The sequence below is a fragment of the Haliaeetus albicilla genome, chromosome 4 (genome assembly GCF_947461875.1).
Source record: "Haliaeetus albicilla chromosome 4, bHalAlb1.1, whole genome shotgun sequence".
In the NCBI taxonomy this organism is placed as follows: Eukaryota; Metazoa; Chordata; class Aves; order Accipitriformes; family Accipitridae; genus Haliaeetus; species Haliaeetus albicilla.
In genome coordinates, this window is record NC_091486.1 from 5,323,273 (window position 1) to 5,341,142 (window position 17,870).

Here is a 17,870-nt window from a genome sequence, read left to right on the forward strand (position 1 = left end):
GGCTGCACAGGCCTCCTGTCTTCTGCCATCCTCACCGTGCTCCTATAACCTACTAACTACACCCCACCACATATAGTGATCCCAGCACAGGAGTCATCAGCTTTAGGAGGTGTTTGGGATTTTTTTTTTTCAATTCTTCTGCAGTGTTTTCTTCCATTAGAAAATGAGATAGCATTAAACTGTTTTAAAAACTCATTTTTTCCTAGCTATATAAATATATTCACAATACTTTATATTTTTAAAACTCATTTCCTCCTTGCTGAACTCCTTGAGATAAGTGAACTCTCCTCTATGTAAACTTTCTACCAGAATACTGACTACCTTTTAAGCGGTATATGATTTAGAAGGTAATGAAATATCGCTTTCTTTTCTTTTTTTTTTTTTTATAAATAGGTTTTAAAGTGCTTTTAGCTGCACTTTAGCTTTTAGATTAAGAGATAAAACTGATGAAAGGGACATAACCTTCTGTCACAGGGCAGCATGGCATTTGGGAGGTGAGGTAGTTTAAAATACCATTTTTATCTTCATTTCTCTTCATCAGGATGACTGTATTTCTTTATTACATCCCATAAGGTACTTTATCTTTGCCCATAAAGACAATTTCTTCCTCAAACCCTGAATATTCTGCAGTATGAGACTTTGTGCGCGTGTGTTTCCGCAACGACATTATGCGTAATCAAATCACAGCTACGGACATTAAAGCCAAACTGAGTCTCAATTTCAGGTGCTTTGGCGTGTCAAACTTTGGACACCTTTGAGAAATCTGATTTTCAGAGAGCAAGCTCTTAAAATTTCTTTCAAAATCACGTCTTTTTTTACGTTGCACAGCCAGCCCCTAAGTACCTAATGGTGACTTCTGAAGTCTCGCTAGCACACCCGGTCCTACCCCAGCAGCTCAGCCCCCAACCCAAGAGCCCTACGCTCAGGGATTTTTTTGTCATTGCTCTTATTTATCATGATTTGTTCACTGGGGCTCAGAGCAACGCAACCCAGTAAATAATACATTGGACAAACAGAGAAGATAACAAAAGGAAATAGTTAAGGTACTATAATAATTTTAGCCATTCTTTTTTCAGGTCACTATAATCTGCCCAAAGATAACTAATTGTTCAAAGTAAACATTCCACTCCGACCACAAAAGGAATCCATTACACAAACATATAATTCACAGTCATTTTTAGTGGGTTGTAAACAGTTTGGAATGAGCATAAAATGGGACAAAAATCAAAGTGAGCATTTAGAAATGAAAAAGTGTTTGCTACAAAAGGTCAGTCCCTTTACTTGGCAAACTATGTAGAAAAGCCTGGGAAAATGTTGAACACACAAGCAGTAAGGGAATTTTAAAGCCAACAACCTCCCTGTTTCTTTAAACAGACATCGGAACCTATAACTGGATCCTGTCAAACAAACGACAGCAAAAAAACATAACAGCTGCTAAGAAGTAAAGTTGAAAGATAAAGTTTTCTGAGCTAAGAACCTTCTCAGAAGTGGACTAAAGGTCTTTCTTAAATCTTTAAGCAAGGTTATGGATCCCAGGGTGGCTTTTAGGCATTGAATCAAATATGTAATTTTGTGTATCATTCCTGTCAGAGCATCCTGTGCTCCAAGAAAAGCAACAGAAAACAATGTCTGCAATGTCCAGTTTAGAATGGAAACGGTACCTGTAATCATCAGCTTTGCTGCCTGCAGTGTCATTTTTCAAGTCATTTAGGCTGATTTGAGAACACTAACTTGGTTTTGGGAATGGAGGGAGAAAATGAAGGACGTTTCAAAAGAGGGATGAAAGTTAAATTATATTTCCCTGGAGCATTAGTACTGTATTTCTTTACAAAACCTGAACTACACTGGATACCCTCAGTAGGTTTAGGAGACTGACTGCTCAGGGTGTGTCATTAGACACAGAGACAAATGATCATCCCTGCAAAAGAGTTTAGTATCAGACTGTTTTCACACGATAAAACACTGCTATGAGAAGTACTGGATGGCATTTTGTTTAGGTGCAATGCAGACTGATATTTTTATTATTTTTTTTTATGCGTTCTACTCATGCCTTTCACATATTTTAAAAAAATGCAAAAAAAAAAAAAAAAACCCCACCAAACCAGCCAGGACTTTTAAAGGGTCGTGGATAACAAAATAAATAGGCGACTCAAGAAATGACTGGAAATAATATCTGGCCTAGAAACACCAAAAATCTTGCAATGGGCCCCACCCTTGGCAGGAGTGCACAGCATGTGAGTTATAGTACGCTGGAAGGCTTGTCCCAGGATTTCCTTGCTGCACCGCTCAGCTCAGGGTTGGGGCTACCCATCAGACACTTTCTGGGGACAAGAAAAAGGGTGGAATACAGATAGAAAAAATCAGGTCAACTGGTAGCCCCAGAAAAGCCCCACCTACATCCGAGGTACATGTTGATGGCAAAGTAAAAGACTACGTGGAAAAAACAAGGAACACACTGTTCCAAGAAAAACTTTTCCTCCAAGTCCCTGAGAAAGTAGAAAGTCAAGAAATGTTAGAAATCTTTGAGTAGCCACTGTATTTCTTCAATCTGATCATTGCATGGTTCAGAATTACTCCCTTATCCTCACCAGGTCACATCACATGCATGGGAGTTTTTTTTCTATTTAGGATATTGCATTAGATACCAAGGGTGCAATGCTCTTTGCGTAGATACTATTGACTTCAGCAGCACAGGTCTGTATAGCTAAATACTTGGGACAAGAAGTTCATTAAAAAATATGAATAAATAAATAACACAGGAAGGAAAAAAAAACATGAACTTGCTTAAAAAAAAAAAAGTCAAATGTGACAATTGTCTTGCAAGTTTACAAGAACAGGCACATTTTTATTGTCTATCCTTATTAAACTCCACTACCAGCTCTGCAAGAAGGCTGAGTAAATGTAGAAAGACCCTCTGATCCCCATTCCTATCTCAGTAACTACAAATAGGAAAAGAAGCTGAAAAAACGGAATCCACTCTTGAACAAGTAAATCCTTGTCAGAGAGATAAATATGCATTTTGGTGGGAGAATTTTTAGACCAAACCTCATAAAGCACCTCTGTCCTGAAATGGTGAGTAAGCAAACAGTAGCCTAGGGGATAAGTGACCAAAATCTGATCTAAGTTGCCGCAAAATAATTTCAGACCAATTCCTTTGATTTCAATGTAGATATTAATTTAAAAATAGTGTAACTAAACAGGAAATCTTGCCAACAGTTAATGACACCCTCTACATTTTTAATCTGTGAGAGAATATTACTACAGTTGGCTATTGTATGTAACCTCATCTACACAGGAAAATGTACTAATTAATACGGTTTATTCAGATCGCTGCTAGACTTTCTTTCTGTGCACGGTGATAATGTTCTAAAAATCAGAAAACCAAAAAGAAAATCAATAGGTAAATAATAATTAAAACCTCGAGCTGATAAATAAGAACACAACCGTTCAGCAAAGCATGAATGTTTTGTAAGCGACATTTAGGGTTAGTCTCCTAAGGTCTTTTTTCCTAATAATCCTTTATCTTAAAGGAAGCACGCAAGTTAACATTTTTGGTACAGTTACAGTATGTAGATGATATATTTTCTAAATAGGAAAAAAAGCTTTTCTACAACAGCCAATATGCCAGCTGTACTGAGTATCTAGGCCATCTTACTAAGACTATGAAAGTAAACATACAGTTTTCATTAAATGTGCCTTTCCCATAATTGGTACATAAGTATTTCCCATGACTCTGCAGTTGAGTATCTTGGCTGGAGGCATATCTGGCCATTAAGAGGAGGGCTTCAGATCTGTTGAGTCTCAGCCATGCCGGGAGACTTGGCACCTCCACATACTGCTTCCTAATACCAACCCCGGTATAAAATGTCATCAGAAGCTTGCATAAACATTGGACTTAGCTTCACATAAATTACTGCTGTCCTGAGATAGTTTATGCCAGAACTTAGTAAAAACAACACTTTGAGTAAATAGAATGTGAGTAAATGCAAGCATCTTAATCCAAGAAATTGATAACAGAAAAAACTGTATATCAAATATAAACTCATAAATACGGTGATAAAATGAAATTTTTATCTCATGCCATATGATTAGCTTTTATTTACATATTAGGCTAACTAAAACGGGGAGACTTCTCAAGTCACAGCAAGTTTGGAGGAAACACGAGAACAATAATGCAATACTCCAAAGAAGGAAACCCTTGGAAGAAACACTGATATTTTCATTTTCTTCTGTGAAAATTTCTCTGATAATCACACAGCTAATAAACATCTAATAAGGTTTCTTGGATTTTTCTATTACAGCTCAGCAGTGCAGAGACTTCAGGCCTCACTTCTTCTGGAGGAGAGGTCAGATACCACAAAACATCTATGAATTATCTAGTACATCTTTTGGAGAACCTGTGCTAAGATCGTAACCGAACAGTCAATTAGACATGTTCTGCATGGCATGGCATTTTTATAATCTAATCTCTGCCTTTCCTTTTCATGTTCTGAATTTCTCCTCACAATTCCTCCTCTATTAATAGTCACTTCACACATTTCCCCCTTTCTTTGTCTCTTTCTTTATCCAGCCTTCCTCCAAAGAAACAATGCTACTATCTCCCCCTACTGAACGATCTCCAGTTTGTTAGTCTCTGACTTCCTGCCAATCATTCTGGGAATAATAATATCCCAGTGCTCTCTTTGCTGTATAATTAAAGCATGAATTTCCCAGAGTTTGAAACTCCAGGGTAGTTTTATTGCACCTTTCACTATAAACCCAGGTAGCAATGATGGAATTAAAATAGATTTTTCCTTTGTGGTTAACGGTCTAAGTATCTTTTTATTTTTCATTGGTTCTCTTGTTCTGAGACTCCAGTATATGGCAGCGACAATGGGTTCACCCAGCCTTATTCTGAAAATAAATTTTCTATCTTTTGCAAGATATATGTTTCCCCAGATCCCTGGAACAAGTTGTAAACTTGTAACAGATGGTGATGAAGCCTCACATTTTTATACAATACATTTTAAGATTCTGCATCTACCGCATGTACCTTCCAAAGAAAATGACCTTCAATGAGAGAAGATACACTCTGCAGAAAGGAAGGCAGGCAACGGTGTTAAGTACATCTTTTTTATACTATGAAAATCCTTCTTCTTAATCAAAACTTTTTAATGAGCATGAATACTGATTCCAATATTCTTACAGTATTATGGCTTTTTAAAGTAACTGTAAAAATTAGACACCTGCACCCATTAAAAAAAATATGGTCACACTAGAATATAACATTTATTTTAGTTGAATACAATTCAGGACTTAGGAAAAAGCATTGGCATTACACTCACCAGAGACTTCAGAACGAAAGTTACTGACATTTTATTGATGTTTAGCATTTGCTTACCCAGAGAAAGACTAAACCAACAACATGTCAAACAAATTATAAGGAATAATCAGCATGAATGGGTTCTATTAGTGTCTTATATAAAGAAAATGAAGATACAGAATGTGATATAGTTCAGTTCATAACTATATTATAAATGGAACTGCTTGCCTACCCTGGCAATTCTAGCAGAGTTACAAGGTTAATGTTTTGATTACTAATAGAGAAAAAAATAGTGTCAAATATTAAGGTACTCACCTCGTCTTTCAACAGCTTTTATACACAGTCTTACAAACTGGGGGACTGTAGATTTCTCGTGTTCACAAACCAAGTGCAAATGGGAGCCAAAAATTTGATCTACGTTTGGAAAAAAAGAGGAAAATACATTAAGGCATATTAGTAGTAGTGGGATTTTTCTCTTGTCTGAGCTTGCATATTAATTAAAAACTCAGCTATCAACGATGGAGAGACAAAGTTGGAAACAAATCCTTTTTGAGTCCTACAGGACATTGGTTTCTGCCACAGAACCAAACGTCTCAGTGTCTGCTGCCCGTAGCACTTGGGTACTTTGCCCTGGGTTCAAGTTTCAGTTGCCATTTACACCTTCACCTTGACCTTTTTGAGGCTGGAAGGTCTCTGGAGTTTGCTTGGACCTGCCGTAAAAAACTGAAGGCCATTCTAGAGATAGAGCTCCATATCTTGTTGAATCCAAAATCCTACATGATAACTCTTGGTCCAACCCTGAAACTCATATTGTTGGGTAGCCTGTCTCTTCCATGCATACGGAGATTCACTCTTGCCATAGAGAACTGTAGGGGTGCAGGGGTTTCATTACTTTAACTCATTAGGACTTAATACAATTTAATCTCATCTTTACGAGAGGCTTTTTTATCATCAAATTACCTGTTTAAAAAAATAGAAGGTCCTAGATGTCTTTGGATGAGGATTGCACTTTACACCAAGTTTAACTTCTAATTTGTATTGTTTCTTTGATGAATAATCATTTAACTAGATAAAGTTTATGATTTTAAAGTTTTGATCAAGTTTGAATGTTGATCTTAAAACATATTTATATAAGCAGGTTAAACTCTTAGGGTAACTAATTAGCTTCCTCCACCTCATTTCCACTCTGTATATTTGAGAAATTATGAAAAGAGCAATCAGTAATGAGGACGTTGTCAGCTAGAATCAAAATGAATCAAGCAGATGAGAGAAACTACTCAATAGGAGCCAGTTAAATGCTCAAACAATAAGAGTGTACTATGATCATTTCTCCAAAGAGACAGTCTCCATATAGCATTTCACCAGAGTACTACATTTTCAAAATTGGCGTAGAGGCCTTGAAAATTTTTATGTAGATAGCTGAAGGGTGCTAGCACGAGCCTGGGCTCTGCACAGCAAACCCAAAAAGCAGAACAGCAGGAGCTCCTGCTGTCCTCTACAGTTCCCACGGCACTGGATGTTTCCTCCATAGTGGGTCCCACCATCTTCCACCATAACCAGTGCGAGTGCTTCTTCCTCCGAGCAGCGCCCCTTTTCCTCACCAGCAGGCAAAAGCCCATTTGTTTGTTTTCCGCTTCGCAAGGAGCTTCGCTTTCCTATCGTTAATCACTACTATTTCTTACTAAGCTTAGATTTCAAGAGCAACTCGATTGCCTTTTCTTTCTTAGTACCCCAGACTAGGGAACAATCAGGGAAGCAAGGTGGGGTGCATGGGACGGTTTGGATTTCTTGATACGTAGCAGGGAAGTTGATTCCGGCACCTCCCAACGCATGCGATCTGCATTCTGGTAGAGTACATCAAAGCCTGAATTTAAGTTAGTCGGAGTTTCGGCTGCAGAAGGGATGGAGGACTGGGTTCACAGAACTACACTGAAGAAGGTTGTGTGCATGTGTGGCGTTAAGCATTAGCGAACAGTCTGTTACATGTTTTGGGGTTATGTTTCTGACAAAGCACAGTCTGGTTACATTTTCTTCATAAAACATTTATAGCTGCCTTCAGTGGTAATTATATATACAGAGATTTATGATTAAAATGTACTAGCACTTCCTCTTTTGACATCTTAATTGTTTTTTTTAAATTTTAGCAAAGACCTGTCAAATTCTTTGCATAATATGGAATGGTCTCCAATGTAAATTATGTTAAAAAGAACTAAAAATGTGTCTTATTTAGTGGACAAAGACACTTGTAAACAATTTCAGAAGCAAAACAGGCAAAGAACTGTGCTGTGTTTAGCAATACATGAAGAACTGAAACAAAATTAATGCATGGGTGTTCAGCAGCTTCTCTTCTCTATTACAAACTATAATCAACTTACAGGTTATTTTGCAGTTACTCTTTCAGTCCCCAGTATGAATGCAGAATACTTGGTATTCCAGGGAAGAAATTTTGAAAAGGCTGGAAACTGTTTTGCAATTCTCACCTAGTCCATTGCTTCTTTTCTGGGTGCAGATTCTGTACCTTCAGCAAAATGTTTAACCTCATTTTACATACCTTTCAATATATGGATATGGTCACATTCTGTATCCTGCAGTTAAGCTTTAAAACACTTCATTAGAAAATAGGCCCTCAGGATTTTTGTCTTGAACGGAAGGGGCAGCAAATCAGCATTAACAGTTGCTGGGCATCAAAAGAGTCTATGGTAAAACAACGACACACAACTGCTTTGGATCTATTTTTTTTTTTCCCCCTTTCTAGAAATTCATGAGTATTTATAAGTACATGATGTCATGAGTCATCCAAATACTCTGAATTCTGCGTACTCCTGAACCGCAAACTCCGTGACTCTCTCTGGTCAATTGATTTTTTGCTGGATCTGTTTCTGTACATAAACATGGGAATGGCAGTAGTTACACTGCCATATTTACACTCTTAGAGGTCACAGGGATAGTTGAGGAAAACTCAGTTAAGATTTGTTTGTGCAGCATTTTGAAAACAAGGAATTATAGGAATGGCAAATCACTAACTTTTGTAAACTAGATTTATGTGTAACTAAGATTAAAATATTACTTTCTTATTCTTTTATAGATGTGTATATGTACTTTAAAACTAGTTGAAGGGGAAACTATCCAGGACATTTTTTCAAAAAATAAGAACTGCTCCCAAAGGGGTAAAAGAAGCAAAAAAGCCCTTGTTTGATTTATTTGTGATAAGGCCCTTCAAAACTTCATTTTTTATGACTTGAAAAAAAAAAAAAAAAAGATGTACACAACACTCCTAACCTCCTGTTATGACAGTTTATGTTTCCTATCCAGCTTATTTAACTCAAATGCCTGGGAAATAGACACAATTACCACCTTATGGAATGCTACTTAACTTTAAATGCTCCCCTCTGAATAGAAATCCACTTTATCTTCTCAGAGTTATTCCAGTTTCTCAGGAATTATTTCCTCCATAGGCTCCTGAAATGCTCTTGTTTCATCATTTAAAAATTTAAACTAACAATTGTTCAGAAATATCTTTTATTAGAACAAAGGCAATTCCCATACAGTGGATTCTGTTCACAAGAGCTCGTACAAAGGAGCTGCATACTATGCCCATATACAGCTTTAATCATTCACTCTTTCAGCTGTTATCAATTTAAAACCAATGAAACTCCCACACTGAGTCCATTTGAGCAGTCAATTTTAATATCTTGGGGCATCTGTAGTTATTCTGAATTGGCTGCAAAAGCAGAACTAACAAGTTAAGCTCTAACCATAAGTCTACATCAGGCTGGTAAACCATACATCAAACACAGACAGTTAGTCAATACTGTAGTATGAAAAACCAACAAGCGTTTTTAAGAAGAGCAATATATTCATAATACGTTTGGTGGTATGGTTTACATTACACATCCCCGATATCTGCGCACTAAACTTTCTATTTAAGATGGTGGGGTGTGTGACAGCTTTGCACATGGATATAAAATGAGACACCAGAAGAGGAGGGAATGGACGTTCGTGAGTTGTATAATAGAAAATGATGATTACAGCCGCAACGATTGCTCGTTCTGGTGAGCTGCAAGTTTTCCCTGAGCCTGACAGAGCTACTTTTTTTTTTGAGTAGCTCTCGCAGGCTGCAGCAAAGCCACTAATTCTGAGCTGCAGAAATCTAGTCTATGGGAGACAATACTTCTGGAAAAGAAACAATTAAAAAAAAAATCACTAAAGCCACATCCTCACTAAGAATGTCATTGTTTAACTGGTTTTGGTGTACATGGATGAGATGTGGCCACACTTGGAAGGAAGTCATACTTCAGTGTTTTTTATTAAAAAAACAGGGAAGGGCATGGCTAATATTCCCATTTCTCGCAGAGAAGCTCAAATTCTGACATGAGAGGAGAAGGTACAATGGTGTAATGCCCAACTTTTTAGATATCCAAGTAATTCAGTGCCTTCCAGGAACAGAGTTAACCCTGCTACAGCTGGATTTTGAACTGCTGGACTACCAGAGCTTTGTATCAATATCTGTTTGTTTTCTTTGTATCTGTTTGAATGTTGGGAGGGAAAAGGGGGAAAGAGAACAAGAAGGCAAAAGAAGAGAGGAACGTACGGAGAGAGGGACAGAAGTGTAGGCACCATAGCAGTGGATTTTTTGGAGAGGGAAGGGATGCAGTTGGGCCATATTCTGAAAGGTGACTTCTTCTAACTGCTCAGTCTGTAGAGTCAGACATATTAAATCAGACATTAAAATGATGCTGATCCCAGACTGGGGCTCCAAATAATGTCACGACGCTTTCACAATAAGCGGGCCAGGTCCTCAGCTGACTGAAGTCAGCGAGGTTGTCAATGGAGCTCCTCTGATTTATGCTTGCTGGGAATCTTGCCAGTCCTTTTAACTTGGAGATTTACTATATATCGTTGATCTGTGGTGGTCATCAATTTAAAAAAAAATTACATTTGTGAACAGTTACTATTAAGTGGCATATGAGCTGCCAGATTTGTTTCACATTCTCAGAAAATAGAGAAGTACTACAGACACTGGTCTCTTTTAAGAAATTATGGTGGTTTACTGGGGACAATAGCTCATTTGAATTCAAAGAGAGTGAGTCTGCTGTACTCCTCAAAACAGGTCTCCAAAAATGAGATATTTTAAAATTAGCTGAATTATTTCTGACCATCATGTCAACTGAAAATATCACTTCATCCAGTGTTTGGCCATCCACAGGATTTGGGAAACGTACTTCCAAACATCCATGTAGTGGTCAAAGAAAGAAAGAAATACCCTTGTGACCCACTGTCCCTGCAAGTCAAAGGAAACTTTTCCTAACTTTCCCTAAGTTATTATGGGCACCAGATCACTTGCTTAATTCCTGCAGAACCCAGAAGAATTACAGAACTCGCCAAAGGTAGGTCTTAATCTACTCTTCCGGACTTCTCATGAGCTCTGCACTCCTTACACTGAATGACTCCAAGGTCCATTGAGACATATGAGACAATAAAGACGTTTTCTCTTGTCTGGAAATAAAATGGTTGGTGATCTCTGTGCTGCTATCTGCACAACCACCAACATATGCTGAGCCCTGTTCTATAGGCTATCAAGCCAAATCACAGCTAGTTCCTTTCACTAGCAATTGAGTGGCTTTTATTTTCATCTTGAAACAGTTGTAACCATTCCAATTTTTATGCTGTTTTGGGTTTTGCCTTAACTTACGAAATAAATTCAATGAAGTTCCTTCAGTGTCTAGCTTCTGAGAAAAAAAAAACCACCCCAAAAAAACCGAGATTAATTTCTTGCCAGCTGCATAGCTGCATTTTCTTCATTTCCCACAGTGTCATTTATGTTAAGTTGTTACTCATGCTTTTTTACCATTTACTGCATTTTGTGTATTTTGTGATAGTCTATTACTAACACAACCACCATAGCTTTCAAATCACAGTTTCACAGAAGCATTTTTTTTCTGTGTGTGGACTAGAAAGGCTCAGAAATCAGGAAGTTAGCAGGCCAATATCAAGTTGAAGGTTGACAATTCATTTTGGGTAATATTAAATCATGACAAAGCTCAAACATAAAGATCAAAGTTCAATTATAGACTATAAAGTAGTTTTAAAAGATAAGATTTATATATTATTTTTCTAGCATATTAGTGCAGATTCTGTAAATTCTGAGAATATTTCAATCCCGAGGAACTGAGGACCCCTGCCCTAGCGTATAAATTTGAACTCAGTTATTCTCGAAATAACACCGTTAAAATGGCAGACATGGAACATGCCTCCTATTTACAATTTCTAGGTTTGCGTGCATGTGTGGATATATGTATATGTGTACATAACTGTACATATAGACACATACACATTACGCAAAAATACTGTATTAGACACCATCTCAAAACCAGTTGGAAATGCTTCTAGACCAAAGATGTTTTGTGTAAGCATGTGTGAGATGGAACGAGGAGGACTGACGATCTTCATTAGAGCTCTCACTGGAGCATGAAAAGCCCCAGTCACCAGCCCATCGCGATGAATGGAGCCAATGTGCTGTTCCCATTTGGCTTCTTTTATGCAAAGGACTAGAAAGCAAATGGGACAGTGATGACAAAAATAACTTTTTGTCATGTAAAGCGTTGTCGCGTCTTCATTTTCAGATCAACACGCAACTAACATTTACACGTTGGTCTGCTACATTTCCTTGTCTGATTATTATCCTCCTACTTGTTATTCTGCTCATTTGTTAGTGAGGAGAGTTGCTACATTCTACATAAACAAAGTTTTGTTAAGAGTTAAATGACAATCACATAATTTCTAGATTTCCTGATAACAGTGTTGGCAGAACAAAGTACCCCAGGAGATCAAACTGCTATTTAATTTTGAAGCCTGTATTCCCAAATTTGGTTAATGCAGAGAAATGTGTCGAGTCTTCTGGCCAAGTGTGTACACATCAGCGACTAACAGAGCACAGAACTGTGTTTAAGTGAACTTACCACCTTAAAATGTATTTACTTATGACTATAATTTACGTGTTAAATTTATTGGAGTTTTGGTTCCAATGTGACATACAATGTAAAAAATCAATATAGATTTGAGAGCTTTATAGTGCCCCTGGCAAATATGAATAGCACTTGATGAAAAGTGAAGGTTTTCACAGCACCTACAGTGCCACTGCATTGGAGTAATTAACACCACACGCTTCATAGATATTTATATCAATTCTCACTAGCACACAGAACAGCTCTTTGTCAAAAATTCGGTACCGAGATGTCCTGCAAGGCTTTAGACACACTTTTATTATGAGCCCCTATTTTAAGGGATTTACAATTCTGACAGAAGTATTTCCCTATGGGATAAAAGTTAGTATGCATGTTCTCAGAGCTGGAGGAATTTTTTCTTGTAAAAATTGGTTAACATTTTTTCCCTTAAGAAACGAGCAAATAAATAGTTTTGAGAGCTTTCTGCAACCATTTAAGTCACCTTTAGAAAAATAAATAGATGCATCTTATAATACAAAATTTGGCAAGCTTTTCATTTTTAATCTGGATGGTTGCATTTTGCGATTTAAAAATATTCTAATGTGAGCCTAAAAATTAACATTTAAAAGTGGTCTCTCTATAAGCACTGCAACTGCATTTTCATAACATTTTAACAGATTAAGGGATAAACTCTGGTGAAGACAATGAAGGAACCTTATCAAATGAGCATTTCACATAGACTTACCGTAGATTGGAATTAAGCCGTGCTAACGAATCCTGCCTCATTTGCATGGCCAAACCTAATCCTAATGAAACTTCATGGTAGATAACTAACATGTTTTCTTCATGGTAACATTAGTTTGGTAATAAAACTGTGCCGGGTACCCATTCTGAATTACTGTGTCGCAAATTGTGCAGCTTTGTTATCCATGGAAGACTATCCCAGGTAGAACCCAGCTATGTTTATGAATCAAGAGCTTAATGCAACTGTAGCCAAACCCCGATTCATCTGGCTTTCCTAGAGAGATATATTAGAGGATGGATTTGAGTTATGCTAATGAATCTGGATTTGTTAGCAGGGATCACATCTGATCCCTATGTAACACCACAGGAGATTCATCAGGCACACTTTATTAAACTAAAAAAAAACCCCTTAAATCCAGAAATTAAAAGACTATAAATTACTCCTCTATTACTGTAATAACTGAAACAAACTAACAAGATGCATTCATATCCCACCCTCAACCCAGAGAGTGCTTCAAAGAGGCAAAACCCTCCAATGTATTGAAATCAGATACTACGAGTGTGTAAGGACAGATCCTGAAGGGCTGCTGTGTGAGTGTGCACACTTCACACACATATATTTATGTATAAACGACATTTTTTTAAAGGTTTCTGTGGCAGTTAGAAGCAGAAGCCCATCACTAAGGCACGTAATGATTTCATAGAATGAAGACTTCCTTACAGTAAGCAACACTGAACTGAACATTTCTGCACATATCTAAACCGTAAGAACTTAATTCATAAAATCTTCTTCCTTCGCTTCAGACATGGGCCCAGCTGGTGTTTAACTCTTGTGGCTGCTTGAGCTTTTGCTGGCTGGGGTCAATCTCTTGGCTCAGGACAGACAAGTTTAATACGCACTAGCAACACCCCTTGCCATTTTTGACACACCACTGGAAAACTCACACTCCGCAGATTGACAGGGGCTGCTGGCAAAATGCCCCTTTCTAGTCAATTTGCATGTGCAGTTGTGGGTTTCACACATAATAATTTGGGAGTGCGTAAATTTTTAAAGCATTATTCCAGACAATATTTGAAAACATGGCTTTGCTCGGTTATTAGTGGTCAGAAGCTACTGCCTTCAAGTTAACTACCAGCTTCTTAGCAAAACGCTTACTCCTTGGATAAACTAACAAACACGTTTTATCAAAGAAACAATTTTTTAAGGATATGTGAAAGTGATGGCTGGCCAACTTAGCAAGAAATTGGAGTAGGAAAAAATCACGGATTCAAAGCATTTATTATTCACTGGCACGTATTTTAAATTGTTAAAAATGTGTTTTGTTGGCGAGTTAGAAAAATCATGAGAGAAGACAGCAGAAAGTATTACAGCCTACCCTAGAAAACAAATTAGTCAGCACAGCATCTGAAGTTCCTATTTCGGATTCTAAAATACAAAACTATATCAACATTCTTTTCTTAAAAAGAAATGGAGTTGTGCACTATGTTGATTTGCAATGTGCATGGTGAGTGCCTGTGTTAAACGGAGGGGCTTCTACCACGTGCACACCAAAGCAGAAAAATGCAAGCAGTACTCAGGTAACACAGAGATAGATGTAACCATACGTTGATTTTTTCTTTACAGTTCAGCATTGCAAGTTTTATGAGATACAGCAAGAGAAACATATCTAAGAAGTATTTGTCCAATGCACTTATTCATTTAACTGAGAATGAGAAATTCATCTGTGAATTTTTGCTTTTTACTCCAAAAAAGTGTATAAGACTGAACACACCTTTAATAAGTCCCTTTTCTTGCAATGTTTTCAAGGAGGGTCGTCGGGAGATAAACTTCTTTAGTCTGCTTTTAACTCGGTTTCTGTCATTTGTGTCAGAGGCACTGTAGTTCAGTCTGAAAACTAAAGGAAATCAAAAGAAAGAGCTTCAGTGAGATGATATTTTTAAACTAATAGTAGTTTGCTCAAATATCCTTAGAAAATAATGGCCATAGCCACCCTAATAAAATCGCGTAGTAGGTCAGCAGTGTAGCTGGTTGGATAGTACAAACCATCTGATTAATACTTTTATGAATAAACATGAAGAGTACACTCTGCTGGTTATTCACAGAGTTGTATTATTTATTGCCCATAAGTATTGGGATGGCGACCGGTTTACTCATGAAATGTTCACGAATCCCACAAGTTTCACACAGATGATTTTTCAACTCAAACTCTGGACTCAACGTGTACTATGCACTATTAGCTATATACTACTTGTTATGAGCAAGGATGGATGGTTACACCACTAGTGAAGGACCAAATTCTCTTGCCAAGATGGATTAAGCGTTATACATATATTTAATACAGTTATAGAAAACATGGCTATATGCCATGAAATGTGTGCAAGATGCATTAATTTATGGAAAGAAAAGTATTCCTGTCCTAATGATTATATTTTATTATATTTAGGCATTTACCAAACTGAGAAACATTTTGAGCTCAATTTATTCCTGCTCTGTGTCAAAAAGACATAGAACCCAGCTGCAGAAAATCCCCTGGAGGAAGTTTCAAAAGCATAAATTTAACTTTTTCTCTGCTGAGGTGCTTACAGGGCACCATCATAGCTATCAAAATAGGCAGTATTAGTAGTAAGGAGAAACTCAGCATGCTCCAGAAGCCGCAGCGATGCCATGGGAAGACCTTCTCCAAAGCTTTCCCTGAACAAGTAGATTTTTAAAGTTTTCTAGGAAGTCACCTGAGCCTCACCACCCTTGAATAACCCTTGTCCCATGTCCTGGGTTCTCTCAGCCTGCCCGTTCCCCCAAATGCTGAGCAGGCTAATGGGGCTGCCAGAGCCGCACAGCCTTCCTTGCCCAGGACCTCCAGCTGAGAGAGGGCTGGCTTCTATTTCTGAAGAAAGAAGAGCTTTCCATCTTTTCTTGAAAATCAATCAATCAATCAAGCCACCAAAACACAGTATTCCCCACAAGCTGAGCTCGCAGGAGTTGCTCCATTGTTCCTTCGACAGATTTTCTAAATAGTACCCCGGATAATTTAGCTGCTGCTACAGAGATGCTCCCTAATGTCCCCATCCAGACTGAATCTCCCCTATAATGCGGTGATCTTCACATAGAGGATCCAAGGGAACAGAGAGAACAGAAATAAAATTATGATCAATATTATCAGGCTATTTTGTAGCAAGAAGTTTTGCATAAGTTATAAACAGAACCAAAATGTTCAAAGGTGCACAATTATAAAAACAATGGCAAGCTAAAATAACTGGTTAAGCAAATGTAACAACCCTGGAATATTGTGGTTTACATTACAAATCTGATTTTAACAGCCAAACTTATAAAATGGTTTACGCTTTGCTGTTGTCAAGGGAGAAAAACTTGCCAAATTGTTCATTTTAAGTAAATAGAACATAGCCAATTAAGGAAAGCAATATTTAAACACATGCCTGTGATGATCAGAGCATAGTTTGCTTCTGATTTCACTACTGATTTTAACAGAAGAGTGCTCCATTTTCCCACAGCACTAAAATGACCCCACACATACTTCCACAAACTAGTAATCACACAGGACAAATAAAAGGACACTTTACTGGAAAATACACAGCTTGGTACAATAATCCATCACTTATGAAAAATAGAATTCACATTTTTTAATGGTAGCATTCTTGGAGTGATGTATCATAGAACATAAAGATTAGCATTCAATTGATGGTTGGTGCTTTTTTAACATTATAGTGGAGGACTTTTTGTTCGAAATTGAGCAACCCTTGGCAGGGACAAGCTAAAATTCCAAGTCACTTGGCTGTGCTATAAAAAGAACAACAAATGGATGTTTCTAATTCTGCGCCTTAATGGTACTTTGAAACAGTGAAGTGAATTGTATTTAGTTTGGGGACTCTCTTGTTGCTTTGGGTCATTCTGTCCATAGCGATTCATGTTTAGGTTTGTTTTTTCCTGACTTACAGTGAAGCTTCCCCAGTGCAAATGATGCAGGAGTGAAAACAACTCTTAAGTCACTTAAGATGCCTGCCACATTTCCCATTCTGCAGGACTCCAAAGCGTTTTATGCCCACTTGAACTACATGCTTAGCTCTGAGCATACACCAGATTTGTTAGGATATTCTAACTGAAGCGAACGTGGTCATACTGTGAATGGTAGGGTAGGGGATCTATGACTTGACAGCAGGGTAAAGATCCCTCTGTTTAGAAAGATGCATTAACCCAGCTGGAAGTTTTATACCTGAAACAGCAATTATGGTGTTAAAACTACATCTAGAGGTAGGAATAATTATTGTCATGGATACTTACGTATGTTCTATGTTGAGTTGTATAACAGATAGTTAAAAACAGCAGCAAAGATAATTTTGGTGAATTTCTTATTTTATTCTATTAAATGTGTGTGAGTCACCAGAGGGAAACTCCAAGCCTCCCAGAAATTCAAGGGTTTAGATAGCATGTTCCAAAACCAAGCTTAGCCAGAAATATTCTTGTTGGGATTTCATTTAGAAATATTCCTTCTCTTGCCAAACCATTCTTCTCGCGATATCCCCAAATTAAAATGACTTTGCTATTATATTTGGAAATACAAAGAGGACCAAATGTTACTTCCAAGAGGAAAAAAAAAAAGGTATTTATAAAACTCAAAAACCACAATAAATATTTTTTGGAGTACCTTCCTTTTTAAATTTCAAGTTCTGGATTTGGTCAGAAGAATCCTCCATGAAAGAGAGCTGGCAAATGTCAAACAACATAAAAAAGCGGAAAGCAGTTCCATACTGAAATAAAATAGGACACTTAAGGACCTAAGTACAAAATAATAGGAAATAGAATCTACTGCTTGTTCTACTTATGCTCCCTGGTATAAACTGCATAGGTGTGCCAATTGATTCAT

At 37.5% G+C, this 17,870-nt stretch overlaps 1 protein-coding gene across 1 annotated transcript in view; it reads right to left on the reverse strand.

The window, feature by feature from the left end:
- ARHGAP15 (Rho GTPase activating protein 15) overlaps positions 1 to 17,870 on the reverse strand; it is a 330,335-nt gene that overhangs the window by 123,193 nt on the left and 189,272 nt on the right. Inside the window, exons 10-11 of the mRNA XM_069780763.1 lie at positions 14,763 to 14,885; positions 5,618 to 5,716 (exon numbers count right to left, since the gene is read on the reverse strand). Coding sequence (XP_069636864.1) covers positions 5,618 to 5,716; positions 14,763 to 14,885 — 222 coding nt within the window. The remainder of the gene's footprint in view (positions 1 to 5,617; positions 5,717 to 14,762; positions 14,886 to 17,870) is intronic.